This window comes from Conger conger, chromosome 6 (assembly GCF_963514075.1).
Source record: "Conger conger chromosome 6, fConCon1.1, whole genome shotgun sequence".
Classification (NCBI taxonomy): Eukaryota; Metazoa; Chordata; class Actinopteri; order Anguilliformes; family Congridae; genus Conger; species Conger conger.
The window spans coordinates 32,013,005-32,030,348 of record NC_083765.1 but is presented as its reverse complement, the minus strand read 5'-3'; the positions used below and the strand labels follow the sequence as shown (position 1 = coordinate 32,030,348).

General features: G+C 41.6%; 1 protein-coding gene across 3 annotated transcripts in view; it reads left to right on the top strand.

The window, feature by feature from the left end:
- LOC133130213 (transcription factor COE3-like) overlaps positions 1-17,344 on the top strand; it is a 105,661-nt gene that overhangs the window by 62,980 nt on the left and 25,337 nt on the right. For 2 of the 3 annotated variants that reach the window (XM_061244608.1, XM_061244606.1), the window contains exons 7-10: positions 7,573-7,654; positions 8,075-8,192; positions 9,564-9,697; positions 11,017-11,143. In XM_061244608.1, coding sequence (XP_061100592.1) covers positions 7,573-7,654; positions 8,075-8,192; positions 9,564-9,697; positions 11,017-11,143 — 461 coding nt within the window. The remainder of the gene's footprint in view (positions 1-7,572; positions 7,655-8,074; positions 8,193-9,563; positions 9,698-11,016; positions 11,144-17,344) is intronic. The other variant, XM_061244607.1, reaches the window with a different exon arrangement.

Here is a 17,344-nt window from a genome sequence, read left to right as displayed (position 1 = left end):
CGCTATTTCGTCTGTTGGCCTGCCTATGTTAGCAAATTACCATCATTTAAGCAGAGCAAAATGTGACCAAACCTGCCAGAAATAAATGATTAGATTTGCTGGCCCAGATTGGAATGAGATGGAACCGTGACAGAGGTTATGGCCTGTTATCTGTCCATGATTTCCACATAATTTGCTTTCATGCAGTATAAACTGGGCTCTATTTCCACTTGAAATCGATAAATTGCAAAGGGACATCGTGGTCAATGTTTATATACATGTTTATATTCCATACAGGATATATGGCATTAAAATCCACCGGCCATTTCGACTGCGAATTCTTCGACTGATTACCATACTTGAAGTGACTAAGAAGTATTTCAACAGTAAATTCACCAACACAATACACTTTTAACATCAAGTAGTAGTAAGTTTACCAGAATTAAAGCAGGCTAGCTTTAATTTTAACACTCTGTAAAGTGTTTTAACAAGAAAGCACCTATTGCAGTATTTATCCCTGGCTATGTGGTTAGTAAACATAAGTGAACGATAGTTCACACAAGAATACCAAAATTGCCACTATTAAGGTAATGGAGGATATTTTAGTGTTATCTCCAAAGCTGGAAAATAAATTCATGGTTTTCCTGATTTATATTTCTGATCATAATCTAGCGAACACTTAAACCCTATTGTTTGAAGTTGAAAACCGAGCAAAGCCGGGTTCGAGGAAACAAGGCTCGTAAAAGACAGACAAAATGGCTGCACCACACTGCATTGTGTGGAACTGTTGTATTGTTTTCCAGAGATACAAAGCGACCTCCGGTTGGCTCAGTTCCCTGCTTTAGGGTGCAGTGAGCGCTCTCACTTCTCAGAGAAAGCAGTGCCACATGTCCACCCTGTGGCACCCGGAGTGCAGCCTCCCTCTTAGTGTAAAATGAATTGGGGAGAGCAGAGACTACTCCTGCTATTCCGGGACGAGCCCCTGGCACACTCCCAGCGATGGGATCAGTAGGGACCGGGAATGGATCAGCTGGTAATTATGGGAATGATTGCTGGGGCCCGGAAGTGTGGCTCGCCGGGAGAGAGGACCGGATGCCCCGTCCCCACCCACGGCTATCAACAGCTTACACTTCTAAAAATTCATTTTAACCCTTTTTCAAATGTTTATGTACTGCAGATCCGTTGTTAATGTGTACTGTAAATAGTTATTTGAGCCATAAGCCAGCATTTGGACTATTTTATTATTTTGATATTTTGTACTTGCTTACTGGTCCTTTCAGCTTTGGACATGTTTATGACATCATGCCTTATTGTGCATGATTTCATATATTTAGACATTGTTTGGCTTGTAAAAAAAACAATTGTGTGAGTCACCTAATTACGTTTGGGAGCCACATAAAATCAAAAGATCAGCTGTTGTCTTTGGGAACAGGTATAATCTTATAATCTCAGTAATTTCACTCTGGAGCCTAGGCATCCTGCAGTAGCCGAAATCTGTGATTTCTGCTCAATGTTCTCCATATTTTCAGTATGGCATTTTTTATTTTTTATTTTTTTAATGGTGACATAGGTTCTGACTGTGGCTATATTGTAAATGCTCTATAGACTTTAAAAGGCACACATACAGAATGAGTTGAACGTAAAGGTTGTTCGTTGCATTAACTGCATTTTCCTTCTGAACAAACCTTGGGATATATAGAACACTCGAGTCCCCATGTTGTGCAGAACATGCAGAGCGGTGAAAAAGACAGAAAAATAGAGAAAGAGAGAGGGAAAGAGAGACAGAGAGAGAAAAGACAAAGATGCGTTCCAGGGACTGTTTTAGTGCCTCATCAAATATTTAGTTTGATTGTACATAGTCCTGTAATTGCCATCTCTGCTGGTGAATTATTGATGGGCCTGTAGCAGAGCTGAGCGGGACCCGAGCCTCAGACCACGGGCGAGGGGAGTCACACACAGACACACTCCGCAGGGTCTGGGGTCCCGATGGGGGCGTGAAACCCCCCCTCACCCCTGCTCCTGCAGTCCTAACCTGGAGGGTGGGGGTAGGGGTCTCGCAACCTGAACGGTTCCATCAACAGACACAAAGCCCGGAGCAGAATCGCTTTGCCCCACTAGTTAATCACACGTAATAAATGAGGCACAGACTGGTGGGAATTTGCCTGCCAGAAGCCCCTATTCAGAACCAGATGTATCAAACAGGACTGAAATCATATCACACGCTTGACTCCGCTTGCTTAGAGAGTGTGCTGAAATGCTGTCACTGTTTGTAGATCAAGCCCTAGATTCTAGATGGCATCTGAATCAAGTGCTAAGGAGTTTGGGTTAGGGAACCAGGAGGTTGCACGCTTCAGTCCTGTTCTGTGATTGAACCTGAAATGCCTGAGGAAATCTCTAGCTGTTTAAATGTGTAGGTTATGCGGCTGGAGATTCAGTAAACTATGTTAAATTGCTTTGGATAAGCAAACAAATAAATAATTCAATAATTTCACCACAAACTGTAATATTTCCCCTAAAGACTGTGTGTGTATTTGTGTGTGTTTGTTTGTGCTTGCCCACGCATGTGTATATATCTGTGTGTGTGTTTGTGTGTGTGTGCCCGCAAATGTGTATATATGCATGTGTGTGTGAGTGTGTGTTGGCACATTCACATGTGTAAACGTGTGTGTGAGTGTGTGTCTGTATGTGTGTGTCTGCATGCATGTGAGTACACACCTGTGTGTCCTTGTGTGTGTGATGTTTTCTCAAGGGATGCCAGTGTGTTGTTTTGCTGCATTGAGGCTGCATGAGGGATGTTATGGCTGGTTGACATGGTGACAAGTCCATAGAGAGCGCCCTGAGCTGGTCACCAGTCACAAGGTGCACAGTACTCTACCGCTGTTACCTCTCCTTTGGCTGAGCTTTCTCCGATTGAGCCGCTCGTCCCCCCGAAAGACGACAGAGAAATCTTATCCAGGCTGCAGACAGAGCCTTAACCGGACATGGCCTTACATCAAACCGTTATTGTCACCTTTCAACACACTCATCCGGGGGGGGTAACACAAAATGTCTGACTCCGTCGGTAATACAATATAATCGGACGGTGATGGTGAAACAGCTTGAGGAATCAAAGCGGGCAGGCCCGTGATAATTTATAGCTCCTTTTCGGTCTGGGGACAGGGACGTCTGCCCAGTAAATCCCGCCACAGTGTCTGCTGTGCATTAGGATCTGACAGGGCCACACGTCTGCATGGAAATTGATGGCAGGGCAGCTTAATGAGGTGATGGCTTACAAAGCAGAGGCAGCCTCCCTCATTATCTGCAGCTACTTTGCTCTAAGAGCAGAACAGAAAAAAAAAAACTCACCGAAATGAATAATTGCACTGTGGCTCAAGACGGCATTAATTATTTATGGTGTTTTAATATGTTTTTGATGGGGAGGGATGGGCCACTCTATGGAAGTTACTCGCTCTCACCCTCTCCCTTTCTTTTTCCTGTCACTGCTTCTCTTCCTCCTTCTTCTCCACTGTGGTCCGCTGTTTGATACGGGAGACAGTTTTGAGCCGGTTTGCAAAATTGTGAAAGTGGGTTTTTTTTTTTTGGAACAGGGGATACATTTATGAGGATAATTGATTTTGAGATTTTGGTAGTCTGGAGAGTGTTGTGCAATGTCTGAGTCAAAACTCTGTAATTTGAGTTTAAAATTCTGTGCCGTTTCAAAATGTCCTCCATATAGTATTCAAAAATTAATAGTGTAATAATGGCAAACAGTAATTAGGGGAAGCAATCCAATTTAGGAGTTGCACCAGTAGCGCTTAATGAACGTGTAAAAAACAAAACTACTTAAAATGAAATTCAAATTTACATTCATAATCACATGGAATAATACTATGCTCTCGTGACTCTTGGCAAACAATGTGTTTTAGTTCTCAATGTCAAAAACTGAAAAGTATATCAATTCCATCCTATTTTAATAGCTTTTCTCCAAAAAAAATGTGCTGTCAGAATTAATCAGCTGCTGTGATAAAATGTTTTGACAAGTTCACTGCATGTAATGAACAAGTTCCAAGTTTATACAGAGTTCCTGTTCCAAAAAGTCAGGTGTGAGCATCACTTAAAAAAAAAAAAAAAAAAAAAAAAACAGTGCTCTGCAAAGAAAGCCACTTTGGCACCTTGTAGGAATGTTGTCCCCGAATCATTTGCACGTCACCTCCTCTGCACAACTTTCTGTTTTTCTCCGCAGAATGCACACCATTTTCTCTTTTTTCTCCAGTGCATTTTGTGGGTGAATTCTCATTCTGCGCTGGGCCATGAGCTGGCTCTGCAGAAAGAGGAAAAAGTTTAGTTCTTGACGCCTCCGTCTCTCTCTCGATGTGATAATTGTGTCTGGGCTCTGTGTCTCAGCGCTGTGCCTCAGCCCCACACAACCTGTAATTATAATACAGTGCCAATATGGGAGGAAAAACAAGAGGTTCCCAGAACGCATCTCACCGACCGTCCCCAGCAGTCCGCTTTCCGTCCCCAAAGCGTCTCCTCAGGTTTCCTGATCCGGCTACCAAACCAGGAGAGAGTAACAAGTGCGTGCATGTCACACCAGACAATATCCGAGGTGCTAGCTGTATGTGCTTTATAAACAACCTGGTGTGCTGATTGATAGCGCATCACTGTTCTGGTTTACAGAAGCAGGAAGTACAGGCTCTCTCTTTGTGTGCGGTGATGAGCTGGAAATAAGCTCTTGGGCTTTTAGGCCATTGTGGATTGTTCAGAAGTATATAATACACAGGAAATGGAGGCGGCTTGGACCAATGTAAGGCTGAGATAGAAATGTTTCAGACGTTCGATTTGCTTTCATGCACCACTTGCATCATTTGTTGTAGTTCTGTAATAATAATAATAATAATAATAATAATAATAATCATAATCATAATACTCGTAATCATCAAATAATCATAATAATAAAAATAAGAATGAACAGTAACAATAATTATATAATAATATACAGTATATTTGTATTATTATTGTTATCACAGCAAAAATATATTTGTTCTGTTATTATTATTATTTTTTATTATTTTTTTATTATTATTATTATTATTATTATTATTATTATTATTATTCATAATAATAGTAATAATAATGTATTTATTAGTAGTAGTAATCAGATTTCTGCTACTCACCTCCTTAATACATTTCTAGTATCAAAACAGTAAAAAGAGAAAAGTTTGCTGGCTGCATTACTGGGTGATATGGGATTGTCCTGCCACAGTCACAGTTAATGTACAGCATCAGCACTCTGAGTTCACCCCATCCCTGCAGCCAGAGCATTGATCCTCAACCTGTGAATTAAACCCTAACTGAAGTGTTTGGATGGAAACGATCGTTACAACAGGATCATGTTTCCCCCGCCATAATCTGTTCTCAATATTACTCTGCTCTGAGAAGCCGGTGAAAAGCTATACTGTACATCATATGGAAATAGGCTATTGATTCATCGGGAAGTTGTCAGCTGAGAGAAACAAGTCTTTGTTATTACAGTGGCAGGGGATGCCGGAACGAAAAATACACTTTGAATCAAATAAACGGTGCGGTGATCAATGGTAACGAGTGCTTGCCTTCATTTTGATGGATACATTTCCGATCTGTTGTTCTGTTTTTGGTCTTTCGGTCTTGAGCTTGTGGGGCATGGTGTATAAGGTCATGGCTTTCACTCTGGGTGACATTATAAACACCCTTTGGGCAGCTTCTATACTGGAAGTGACGGAGGCACTGATTCAGGACTGGATGTCTGGCAAAATGTAAAATAAATGAAATTAGTACACTTTTCATCTCTTGCTCTCATTTCCAAAGTGAGAATGAGTGGCAGAGCCCAGTCCTCGTCCCGCCTCTACCCTGACCCCATCCCACTTGACTATCAGGGACAGCAGAGCGCATCCAAACTTGCCCAACTTTGATCCGTTTTAGCATCCCCGGGAATCCTCCAGGAATCTCACATTCCTTGTCAACTGGCGCCCGCTGGCAGATGGCGCCCCGCGCGAGGAGGTTACGGGCCTCGCTCCCGCCCCCCGCGGGCCTCGCCCGCCGCGCCACGCCGCGCGTCTCTCGCATCTGAGAGCGGAAAGCTGTCAATCCCGGTCAACGAGCGCACAGCATGCCCTGAGGTTTCTCCCTTTCGACTCTACTTTTCTCTCCACCAGTGTCTCAGCCCCAGTTCAATTTAATTCTCAATAAACACAGCATTACTCTAATATCAGCGTACGGGTCCAGTTACCAGCCCTGTCTCCTACTGTGTTTTAATCCAATCCCTATTGATCCATATCTCTGCTCCCAAGGACTCCAATATCATGTGAATGGAGCTGCTCCGTGGGCTCCCCATATTATTGTACTCTATGGCCATAAAGCACATTAACAGCCTCTGCTGTACCCCGTATCAAGTGCCAATCGATACCGGCTAAATAGAGACGCCCATTTTTTTTTTTTCTTCTTTCCACTGTGATTACGAAATGTTCATATTTTTAAAGGTATGGGGCCGGGCTTAGATTTTTATATCTGGTTTGTTTTATTGCAGGAGCGATACAGAAAGACTGGAATGTATGAATCCTTTTTTTTTTTTTTTAAGCGACTCAGATTTGTACTGTGTGTTCTATAGAAGGATGGTTCCCGTGTCTAATTAGACGGAAACAGATTTGGGTCGTGGACAAGACCTATTCGTATCTCCTTGATAAAGCCGATGTCTCCTGCAAGATCGCACATCACCTTTGAAAAAATAAAAAGTGGACCTCCTCCCACTATTGCTGGGGTTATCCTGTGGTTAATGTGACAAGGCTGTCTACGACCTTGTCAGCAGTTAAATGCCAGGATTAGTATCAGGATAATGTGCTGCAGAAATTACGCGGGAAGCGTTCTATCAATAATGGGGTAGGCTGGCCCTCCAGATTAATGTGAGTAGTAGGTCATTGCTAAAATGCATGGAGACCGCATTAATTCATCTGTGTACTCTATTAGGCCTCGGTTTTAATCATGCCATGTCATATACATTCATAATCCAATGCCGTAGGTGAAAATGTGCATATATCCCAACATAAGTGGAAAAATATTAACTTACTTACTTAAAATTATAGTGACAATCCATTTACTTATTACACATTTTGAAATCGCAATCTGAAATTTGAAATCTGTTTCCGGATACTGGATTTTTAAGTGATTTGAAGTAGCCCCACATATAGTGAAGCTATTTTTGTGATCACCATAGTTTAACTATCCTGTGTTTATTTACAAAGCCCTTTCATCAGCAATAAACATTGTCCCACCTTTCAATGTTGTTATAAATATGATTCTGATAAGGGTTCTCTGTGTTCTGCTTTGATAAAAGTCCGTTGACAGCCTTCTCTAATCCATGGAGAATTCTGTGTCACTTGATTGCTGTTTTGCATATTGGTTTCTTTAAATCCCTCAATTAAAGTTACAACTCTCAACCTCTGGCAGGTCATGTCGAGTGTGTTGTCTTGAAAGCCAGTCCCATGTGCTTATATCACAAACCGTCTCCTGTCTCAAATATCACACAATAACGGCAGCTGTGGCATTCTACTCAAAACATTTTTCTTTTTTCCCCCACAGATTCTTCCTGAAATTCTTCCTCAAGTGTAATCAGAATTGTTTGAAAAATGCTGGGAATCCAAGGGATATGCGAAGGTTTCAGGTAGGATATCTGAAACAGACCTGCCGTATTCAGATTATTTAAAAATAAACATTATTGCTTTGCTCCTCTTTTTCTCAAAAAGCCCAATAATAATTGAATTTGTCAGCTCTTATGGCTGTCACCTCCGCTATAGATTTGGAAAGTGCAGTCAAGCACGTGTTTTCCTCTAACACAGGTGATATCTGCTACTGCTTCTGATAACACAGTTTATAAGTTTTAACGCAGGCATGAGGTGGAGGAAGACGCTTCATGTGCTGCTTACATGTAGTTATACATTGCATTTACTGCTACAAGCTGGTGTCCACTTTCTTTGGCTGTTTGAAACCATAAAGCTTTTTGTTTAGGGGTCACCATCATTCCCCTTATGAATGTGCCCACGTCCTCTGACCCGAGTTCCCCCTCCCCATTGATCTCCCTTAGGTGGTGGTGTCCACAACGCTCAACGTGGATGGTCACGTCCTTGCGGTTTCCGACAACATGTTTGTCCACAACAACTCCAAACATGGCAGGAGGGCCCGGCGCCTCGACCCCTCTGAAGGTAGGATGCTCTCTGCCGACACGGTCATGTGGGAGGGTCATGTCATCCAGGCATCCTGAAGTCTGGGCCTTCCGGGTCTGTGTCTTATCAGAACAATGCTCATGTGGATCAACGTTTAGCCATTTATTATTGATCTTTACGCTTACCATTTATACTTGCAGTCTTCATGTTCAGCCCCCTTAACTCATTTAAACCTTAAAAAAAGGTTTAAATATTTGAGATGGAAAATATATCTTACTGAAATTAGATGGGTTTTTAGAAGTTCAGAGCATACATTGTGACAGCATTAGCAAGGACTGGCATTGTTTAGAATGAAAATGCTACAACTCAGAAGTTCTCTCCTGGACATTGAGACCAAAAGCTGCGGAACTGGAATATAATTCATGAGCATTGTCTTAAAATGTCCTAACATCTCTTTCTATGTTCCCACAAGTGTTAGCTGCCATGCAATCTTTCCAATCCCTCATCTTATCATACACTGTAAATATATTATTTTGCTTTCCCTGCTGTGCATATTGTCCCTGCAGCAAGACGATAGAAATGATAGCAAATCACAAAAGTGTGTGATCGATGGTAAGACTCTTCCCAAGGCCTATGCAACGATCTAGTCACTGGCTCCCCTGCCTGTTATCTGACTGGCTGGTCAGAGGTTACCCTTCCAGACAAGACTAATCAATCAGGATGGAAATGTGTGTGATGGGGCCCCAGTCTGCCAGTCTGTCTCTGTGGTGCGGGGAGGAGTGAGGCTTACTGGCAGATAGAGAGACGGCCCCTAATATTGAACTGGGATTCAAACACTGCCATTGATTCTCTGGAAAGTATGCCCAATTGGTGGCTATTAAGATTGCAATTACTGGGACTGTGAATATGATTGCATTTATAACTCTTAATGTACTTAATGTGCATTGGAGGCTATTATATTGAGAGTTATGACTCATAGCAGTGCAAAGAACAAAGGGGATGCAAAAAGTAGTTTGAATAGCACCAAAAAATGTCAAAATAAGAGCATAAAAACAGGTTTTAGTATTATATTTAGTATTAAAATATGACAAATGGCAATGTACAACACAGCCTAACATAGAGTATGAGCAGAATTGTTTTGGGGGGAATGAGATTTTGAGACAACAAGCTGTAACATTTTATAAAATCATATCATAGCACTGCTCTTGTTAACTATGTCATTTCTATCTATGTAACGACTGATGTATTTTGTATTAGACCTGCATTAAATCAAAAGAGTCCAATCAAATCAAACAAATGCTTCAGGTATATTTGTGTAAAAGTAAACCTGACACTTACTAGTTATGTGAATTCTTCAGCCGCTAAAAGTCAGGCCCCAGTTTCACACCCTTGCTGTCTCTGTCTCCGAAGCAGCCACGCCCTGCATCAAAGCCATCAGCCCCAGTGAGGGCTGGACGACCGGGGGCGCCACCGTCATCATCATCGGCGACAATTTCTTTGACGGGCTGCAGGTGGTCTTCGGCACCATGCTGGTGTGGAGCGAGGTGGGTTCTGTCTGAGTGCAGGCTGGCCTGAGTTTGATCTAAAACGGGGTGTGTTACATGGATCATGCAGAGTGTGTTCCAGGTTATCCACTATGAGGGGATTCCCATTTGATTTCTTGTTACTCTTTGAGGAATCTTTAAAGCTATTGGTTGAAGTGATGGTCCTCAAAAGTAATGAGAACGGTGCATTACAGTGTATTACAAGATCAGATAATCAATAAACTGCAACACTTCATAATCAGATATTGAAATTCTTGGCCCACCTTTTCTGATATTGACAGATGTTTTTTTTATACATATACACTTAGTGAGCATTTTATTAGGTATTTATTAGATTTATTTTTTAGATTTATTAAGTATTCCTTCTGCTTCTGTAGCCTATCCACTTAGAGTTGTAATGTGTTATGCATTCAGAGATGATCTTCTGCATACCACTGTTGTAATGTGTGGTTTTTTGCGTTACTGTCTCCTTCCTGTCAGCTTCGACCTGTCTGGCCCATCTCCTCTGACCTCTCTCATTAACAAGGCATTTTTGCCTGGAGAACTCTGATGTTTTTTGTTTTTTGCACCATTCTAGAGACTGTTTTTCTACAAATTCTAGAGACTGTTATACATGAAAATCAGCAGTTTCTGAGATACTCAGTCCACCTTGTCTGGCACAAACAATCATTCCATGGTCAAAGTCACTTAGATCACATTTCTTCCCCATTCTGACATTTGATGTGAAAAACAACTGAACCTCTTGACCACATCTGCATACTTTTATGCATTTAGATGCTGCCACATGATTGGCTGATTAAATATTTACAGTAACAAGCTGGTGTACAGGTCTACCTCTTAAAGTGATCACTGAGTGTATTAAAAATTATTTACATTTTTAAATAATGTATTTAAAATTATATTTTCCAAAAGTCCACATACAATTTATGCAGTATGTCACACTATATGTTAAATTGGCCCTACTTCCTTATCCCTTCCTTTGGTGGACAGGAGCCCCTGAGATGAACAGCTATGATATAGCTATGATATAGCTGCAATATAAAATATTAGGACATTCAGGTGCTGTTCCCCCAAACCCCTCAGTTTCTGTGCCCTCAAGCTTAGAGGTCAGAGTGCAGTGACAGAACTGACAACCTTGATGAAGCTTCTAATAAACACTAAATAAACTATATGTAATGAAGTTGTCACTTCTGAAGCTCCTCATAGGCTTCCTGCAATAGAGAGGTCATAAACCTTGCTGAACTTTGGCCCTAGAAACAAAATGGCTGCCCCCCCAGCGTCCCCCGTGCGCTCTGACAGTACGTCCTGTCGTTTTACAGCTCATCACACCTCACGCCATCCGAGTCCAGACTCCCCCGCGACACATCCCCGGCGTGGTGGAGGTGACGCTCTCCTACAAGTCCAAGCAGTTCTGTAAAGGAGCACCAGGGCGCTTCATCTACACAGGTGAGCCAGCAGGGCGGCGCCGTGCCCAGGGAGGATCCTCCTTTATGCAGTCGTGTTGTCTATCGCATTGAGTGTTGTCACCGTTATCGTTTCCGTTTGGCTTTCTTCACCCTTATCTGCGCCTCCGTGATGTCAGCGATTAAACTGAGTAGGTTCGACTTAATAATATAACACTGAGATGTTTTTCAACTTTTTCCATATTTCTGTATGTCAGCAGCTGGGGGACCCTTGATTTCGGTAGATGCATAAGTATTTCTTAACCCTCCACAGACAAGTGCACACACTCACACACACACGCACACACAAATGTACAGAAGCTTCTGGCTTCCATATCATTAGGTTAAATCAGTCTTTTCACTTTCCGATTATCCTCTTGAATAATCCAGACACCATTCAAAGTAGTGTAAAGGTCAGCGGGACTGTTTAGCATGATAACAGAATGTCACCGCATTCAGCATAAGAGAGGGGACTTTGCTACAACTGTCAGTTAAAGACAAGGTCCGTCTTTCCTTTTTTCTCTCTCTTTTAAGCCCTGTTACAAACACATCCGCATACATGTACATTGGGGCACAGAGACAACCTCACAATGGACTGCCAGTCTTGGCACTGTCAATTCTTTGGCAATGTTAATGGAAGATCAGTTCGCTGATATGACTGACAGAAGTACAGGGTATCAGATTCCTTTTTCTATTGGTCAGAATGATAATATAGATGGAAGCCATTGCATGAATAGTCACCCTTTATGCTTGCAGATTCTAAAGACCATTAACGCATCTTTGGAAGCGATGGTTTGGCTTTTCGCATGATAAAGCCTTCGACACAATGGTGTGATGTTTGTTGGACAATGTTGTGGACGAATTAAATTCCCACGGTACTTAGGCTCTGTGGGTGATGTCACAGCCTTTAACCCCATGATTATGTATTGAGAGACATGTGCATTATTTACTGTTGGATCTGAGATTAAATAATCTGGTTTAAAGGCATATGCTGTAATCAAATCATTCTAAAGTAGAGCATTTATATTTATGGTCTTCAGGCTGTATATATTAGGCCACGGGAAAATCATTTGCGGCACGTCTTTGTAATAACTTTCCTGCTGATAGATATAAAGTGGCTGTATGTTGCCTCTTCAGCTGAAGTGAGCCATCTGTAGTGCTCTGTTCATGGAGTCACCATTCAGCGGTATCGATGCAACTTGAGCTAATTAGCACATCATTAACGTGGCACTCTGAATACTACAGATGGAAATGCATACAAATATCACATTTTGTCTATATGAAGGGTATACCTTTACATACCTTAAATTGTACATGGTATTCGTCATATACTTTTCATAGTTACCACAGTTACCCCATGCCCAGCATTATTTTAGCCTTTAAAATACATTGGGTTTCTAATTAGTCCTCTCTGACAGCCATCAATGAGTTGAAGGTTAATAACTCATTCATGTGGGGTATCCTACATTTTGAACTGTGGTCGTGTTGCTTTTTGAACATTTTATTCACTGTTTTTGTAATTTTCTCAAAATGTGAAATTCCTAAACTTATTTTTAGGCCCATCTCTAAAAAAAACATCTTTTAATTGGGACAAAATAAAATAAGTTGGGGTAGATGGCGGACTAGAAAGCGTAGTCTCAATCAGTCACTGCCACTATGCAGTAAGTGTGCTAGCGGACTGCAGCACTTATGATGTGTAACAGTGGCTATTTGGCTGGATTTTATTTCGAAAGAATTGTAAAAATTCTCAATGTGTCCTGGTTTGTTGTTTTGAATAACTATCAGGTACTAACTTTGATATATGCAAAAAAAGTCACTTTCTGAAATAAAATATCATAAACCAAACAGATATCCTATTACCACTTTAATATCTGCTTACTATTGCTTTATTAACACTGTTGAAGTCATACATACAAAGTAGTATAATATTTATTACATTTTCCTGACAGCATAAGCAGCCCTTTAAAGTGATGTGCGAACTCCATTGCTTTGTAACCTACAAACTTATGAGAGACTATGTGATATATCTTCACATAGGCCTTATGAGCTGGAAAAGCCTCTACACACATTTAGTAAAATAAATCTGTAAACATACGGCTCACTGTAATATTTATGTACCGCCATTCTAGAGTCAAGGCAAAGTGCCAACTAGCCCACCATATCATGGTGACCCCTTCTGAGATTCCCTGTGGCCCCATCTCCCAGCTCACCCCCGCTCTCTCTCTCGCTCTCTCCCTCTCTCTCTCTGCCTCTCTGTACATTTATATACAATTCTAGGAAGCAATACATTTACAAAAGCAATATACAGCAATACATTATAATAATATAAGAATGAGTAAACACTATACATGTCTTACACTGTCTTGCAGTGACTACATTCGTACATATTCTCTCTCTCTCCCCACTCTCTCTCCCTCTCTACCCCTCTCTCTTTCCCTTTCTTCTCACCCCTCCCACTCTCCTCTGCTCTTGTTCCCCATGCTTTCCTCATGCTCTCCTTTCTTGTGGTCCCCCTTTTTCTCTCCCCAGTTGTCTCTCCGGCTGTGGCAGTAGAAATTTATAGGCAAATTAAAGACAGGAGCCGGGAGGTATTGACTATCCTGGGAAAACACAGCTCTCCGAAAATCAGTCGCAGAGTGCTGCAATAACTCACCACCCATCGATCCCTCCCTCCCTGGCCTCATTGATCCGCACTTTACCAACCCAGAGCCGGGCTGACAGGGGCTCAGGCCTCTCCAGCAGATACCCCATTAATAACACTCTTAATAATCATTAGGTCATGCTGATTATGAGGTGACAAGAATGAGGGAAAAATAATAGGAATATGAATAACAATCGCAATAACAATAACCATAAGAGTCATTATGATGATGTGCATTTCTTTATTACTTATTTAGAGGCAATTGTAAATGTAAATGCTGTTTGGGATGTCTGTTCTTTTGTTGTATGATATGTTATTGTGACTCTCATCTCAAGAGATTTTTGGCTGGCCTTTATACTCCGTAGTCTTTGTTCAAGCAGTCATCTCTACTTACAGCTGGCTTCCATCATTGAGGACAATGCGTGGGTATGCAAAGGCATGACTTGGAAGCTGTAAGAATGACACCCACAACTATCGATATCAAAAGATGCAGCAGTGCATGGATAAGTTTTAACATCTGAATAGTTGTCATCAACATTTTATGTGCAGGAGTACAATGCATCAAGGCAGAGATCGGGCGATTTTTTTATGCAAGCTTCCAGGCCGTGTTTTCATGGTTATAGCCGGATAAGGAAGGTTGTAGCAGATGTTTTTTAGAGTAGGCTTGGACACGGTCCACATTTGCAGATGCTTTTGATAACGTGGGGGTTTGGAGTATGGGGTGTGGATCTGGCTAGGCTGGGGGCTGTCGGTGGGGGGTCTTGGTAGCTGGTAGCGGCAAACGTTCTGTTGACCCAGATGCTTTCACCTGCACCGAAATTAAGACAAAGAGGCACATCGTCGGCCAGCAGCTGCTTCCTAGTAACCCAGCTTATTTAGCTGAAAAGGCAGTGCACTCCATTTCATAAGGAACACTGTCACATAATGCGACCTGCCTTATGCGATCTTCCTCATACGTATATATGTAGCATCCAGAGCTAAGAGAGCTGGGGGAGACTAAATCACTGGATTCCAACAGAGCACACTGTCAAGCATTCGTTTTCATTTTGACAATTCAATTCAATTCAATTCAATTCAATTCAATTCAATTCAATTCAATTCAATTCAATTCAATTCAGTTCAATTCAATTCAATTCAATTCAATTCAATTCAATTCAATTCAATGCATGGCAAAATTTTACATTTGTATTGGAAACATCATTCTATCCGGTATACCTGTCATCAAATAGTTTGTAAACTTAAGAAATACTATAAAAATAACAAATCCCCATAGCCAGTATTATGATGAACCAGGTCAGAACTGTTTGTTTTGTCAGCCCGGGGAACAATGCATTCTACTGCATTTGCTAAGAAGGTGAACCACACAAGTGAGAATCTCATGCCCAACACAGCAGGAAGGGTTTAGGGAAATGTGCACAAGCTGCGTCCCATAGGACTTTGATTTAGGAGACATTTCTGTGCAAGGGATTCTGGGAGTTTATAGAATGAACTACAAAGCCGTGTCAAGTGAAGATTGACTGTCCATGATTGTTTTAGCTCTGGACCCAGTGATGCTGCGGAGAAAAGATGGCAACTGCTGGCAAACCCCAAAAAAGGAGCTGATAGAAAGGCAGGGTGAAATAGGCAGAATTTTAACATACTGTTCACTCTTTTTAAAACTCTTTCTTACATTCATTATTAAAGTTATGTGAATCATTAAAAAGGCAGTCCCTTGAGTTGGGAATATGGGAAAATTGATCCATCTTTTGTCATAGTGACTGGTCACTAGTATGAGAACAATAATACTCCTCTTTTAATAATAAACCCTTTTTTGCTTTTGTACTGGTGAATGGAACTGATTAGTTGAACAGGATTCCATATTTAAAATATGAAATATTTAAAAGCCTTTTGTTTTTGCCCTGTTAATTGATCTGTTTATCCTCTTTCTTTATGGCATTCTAAAGCACTCTGTACCTCATAGATTGATTGATGAATTATGCCTGCAGACTTCCTCTCTTATCCACATTGACTTAATTTAAATTAAGTATGGGTCATTGTTACATTACAGCAACCCCTCTACTGAAACGGTATATGTGGCACTTGGTCCAGTAGAGAATGGGATTTGTCTCAGGCTCTGGGCTACAGTATGGCCACTGGTGGAGAGTGCACACAAACCTGGGCTGTAAATGGTGAATGGTAAATGGTTGTGTTGACTAATCCACTCAGGTGTTTAGAGGTGTTCTCCTCTCCATGGTACGGAGTCGAGACCGGGAGCACCAGTCAAGAGAGAGAGCTTCTGATGTGCTTCATCTATTTTGTCTTTTTTTTTTTTTTGTATTGTTTTTTTATTGCTCCAAACTCATGAAGGGTAATGGTGATAGTGTTCATGTATTAATTCATTAAGGAAATGAAACCTGAGCCTGAAGTTTCCTTTGGACCACACTGCATAAGCCTGATACTATAATGCTGAATTAGGGGTTCATTCATAAGTGTGGTAAAACAAAAAAGAACATGCCAACTGCTTCATATTTCTGAAGAAGGGACCGTTCTGAATTGTGTGAAATGGGTTGTCTCAGTCATATTGGCTGCCATAGTGGAAAGTGCTTGCTCTTAATTGAGTGTGTCTGGTGAACAGGGTAACTGTGATCAGTCCTGCGGTGTCGCCTCTTCATCTACCCCGGTGGGCTCCATCTTTAAAGGCCTGATTCCCCCCATCCAGCCACCCCCCTCACTCCCTCCCTCCCTCTCTCCGTCTCCCTGCTTCAGCACAGCCCGCCTGCCAATCACAGTTTAAAGTTCATGAAATTTCTATGAGCATCGATTTGGGATGGAGGGGGCTGCAGTGACAGGCTCTGGTGATTGATCGAGCTTTTCTTGCTTTGAATTTCTCCTTTTATTCCCCTTTGTGTGTGTGTGTGTGTGTGTTTGTACACACATATGTGTGAGAAAAGGTTATGGGTTTAAGTGGGTGTATTGTGTGATTGAACCTGTGCATGTGATTGCACATGGTTTGGCCCATGCTTGTGGGTTGTCTACGCATTTATGACTTGTTTCTTGTGTGTTTCTTTTATTTTCTATATGTACGAAGGGGACAAAGGGAAAAAAGAGGGAAAAAAGACATAATTCTGGATAAATAGATGGTGCTCATTCCTACAGTCTGTTATTATGTGTAATTTTGCAACTGCTGAAATAATGGCAGCCCAGAGTTTCATTTATACATTTTTCTTCAGAAAATCAAACATGCTATCACAATTCTACCGTGCATAGCTCCCTAGGACACAGAGTGGAGAAGAGTCGACACAGGGGATGTGGCAGACGCTGAATCTGCAATCAAAGTTCCCATAACCGAAATATATAGATACAAAAAAAGAAAATGAACTTGCCAGTGTTTTCAATACAGAAATATGAACCAGCCATTTGTCAGAGACAAGAAATAATAATAAAGAAATCAATTGGAAAATGTATTGAAATGTGAAATTTGCGGTGGGACGGGCCCCCTGAAGTCTCGGGCGCTCGTTCAGATGAAGCGGCCTCCTGACGGACAGGCCGCGATCACGCACTTTGTCTGGGCTGTCGGCTGTATTT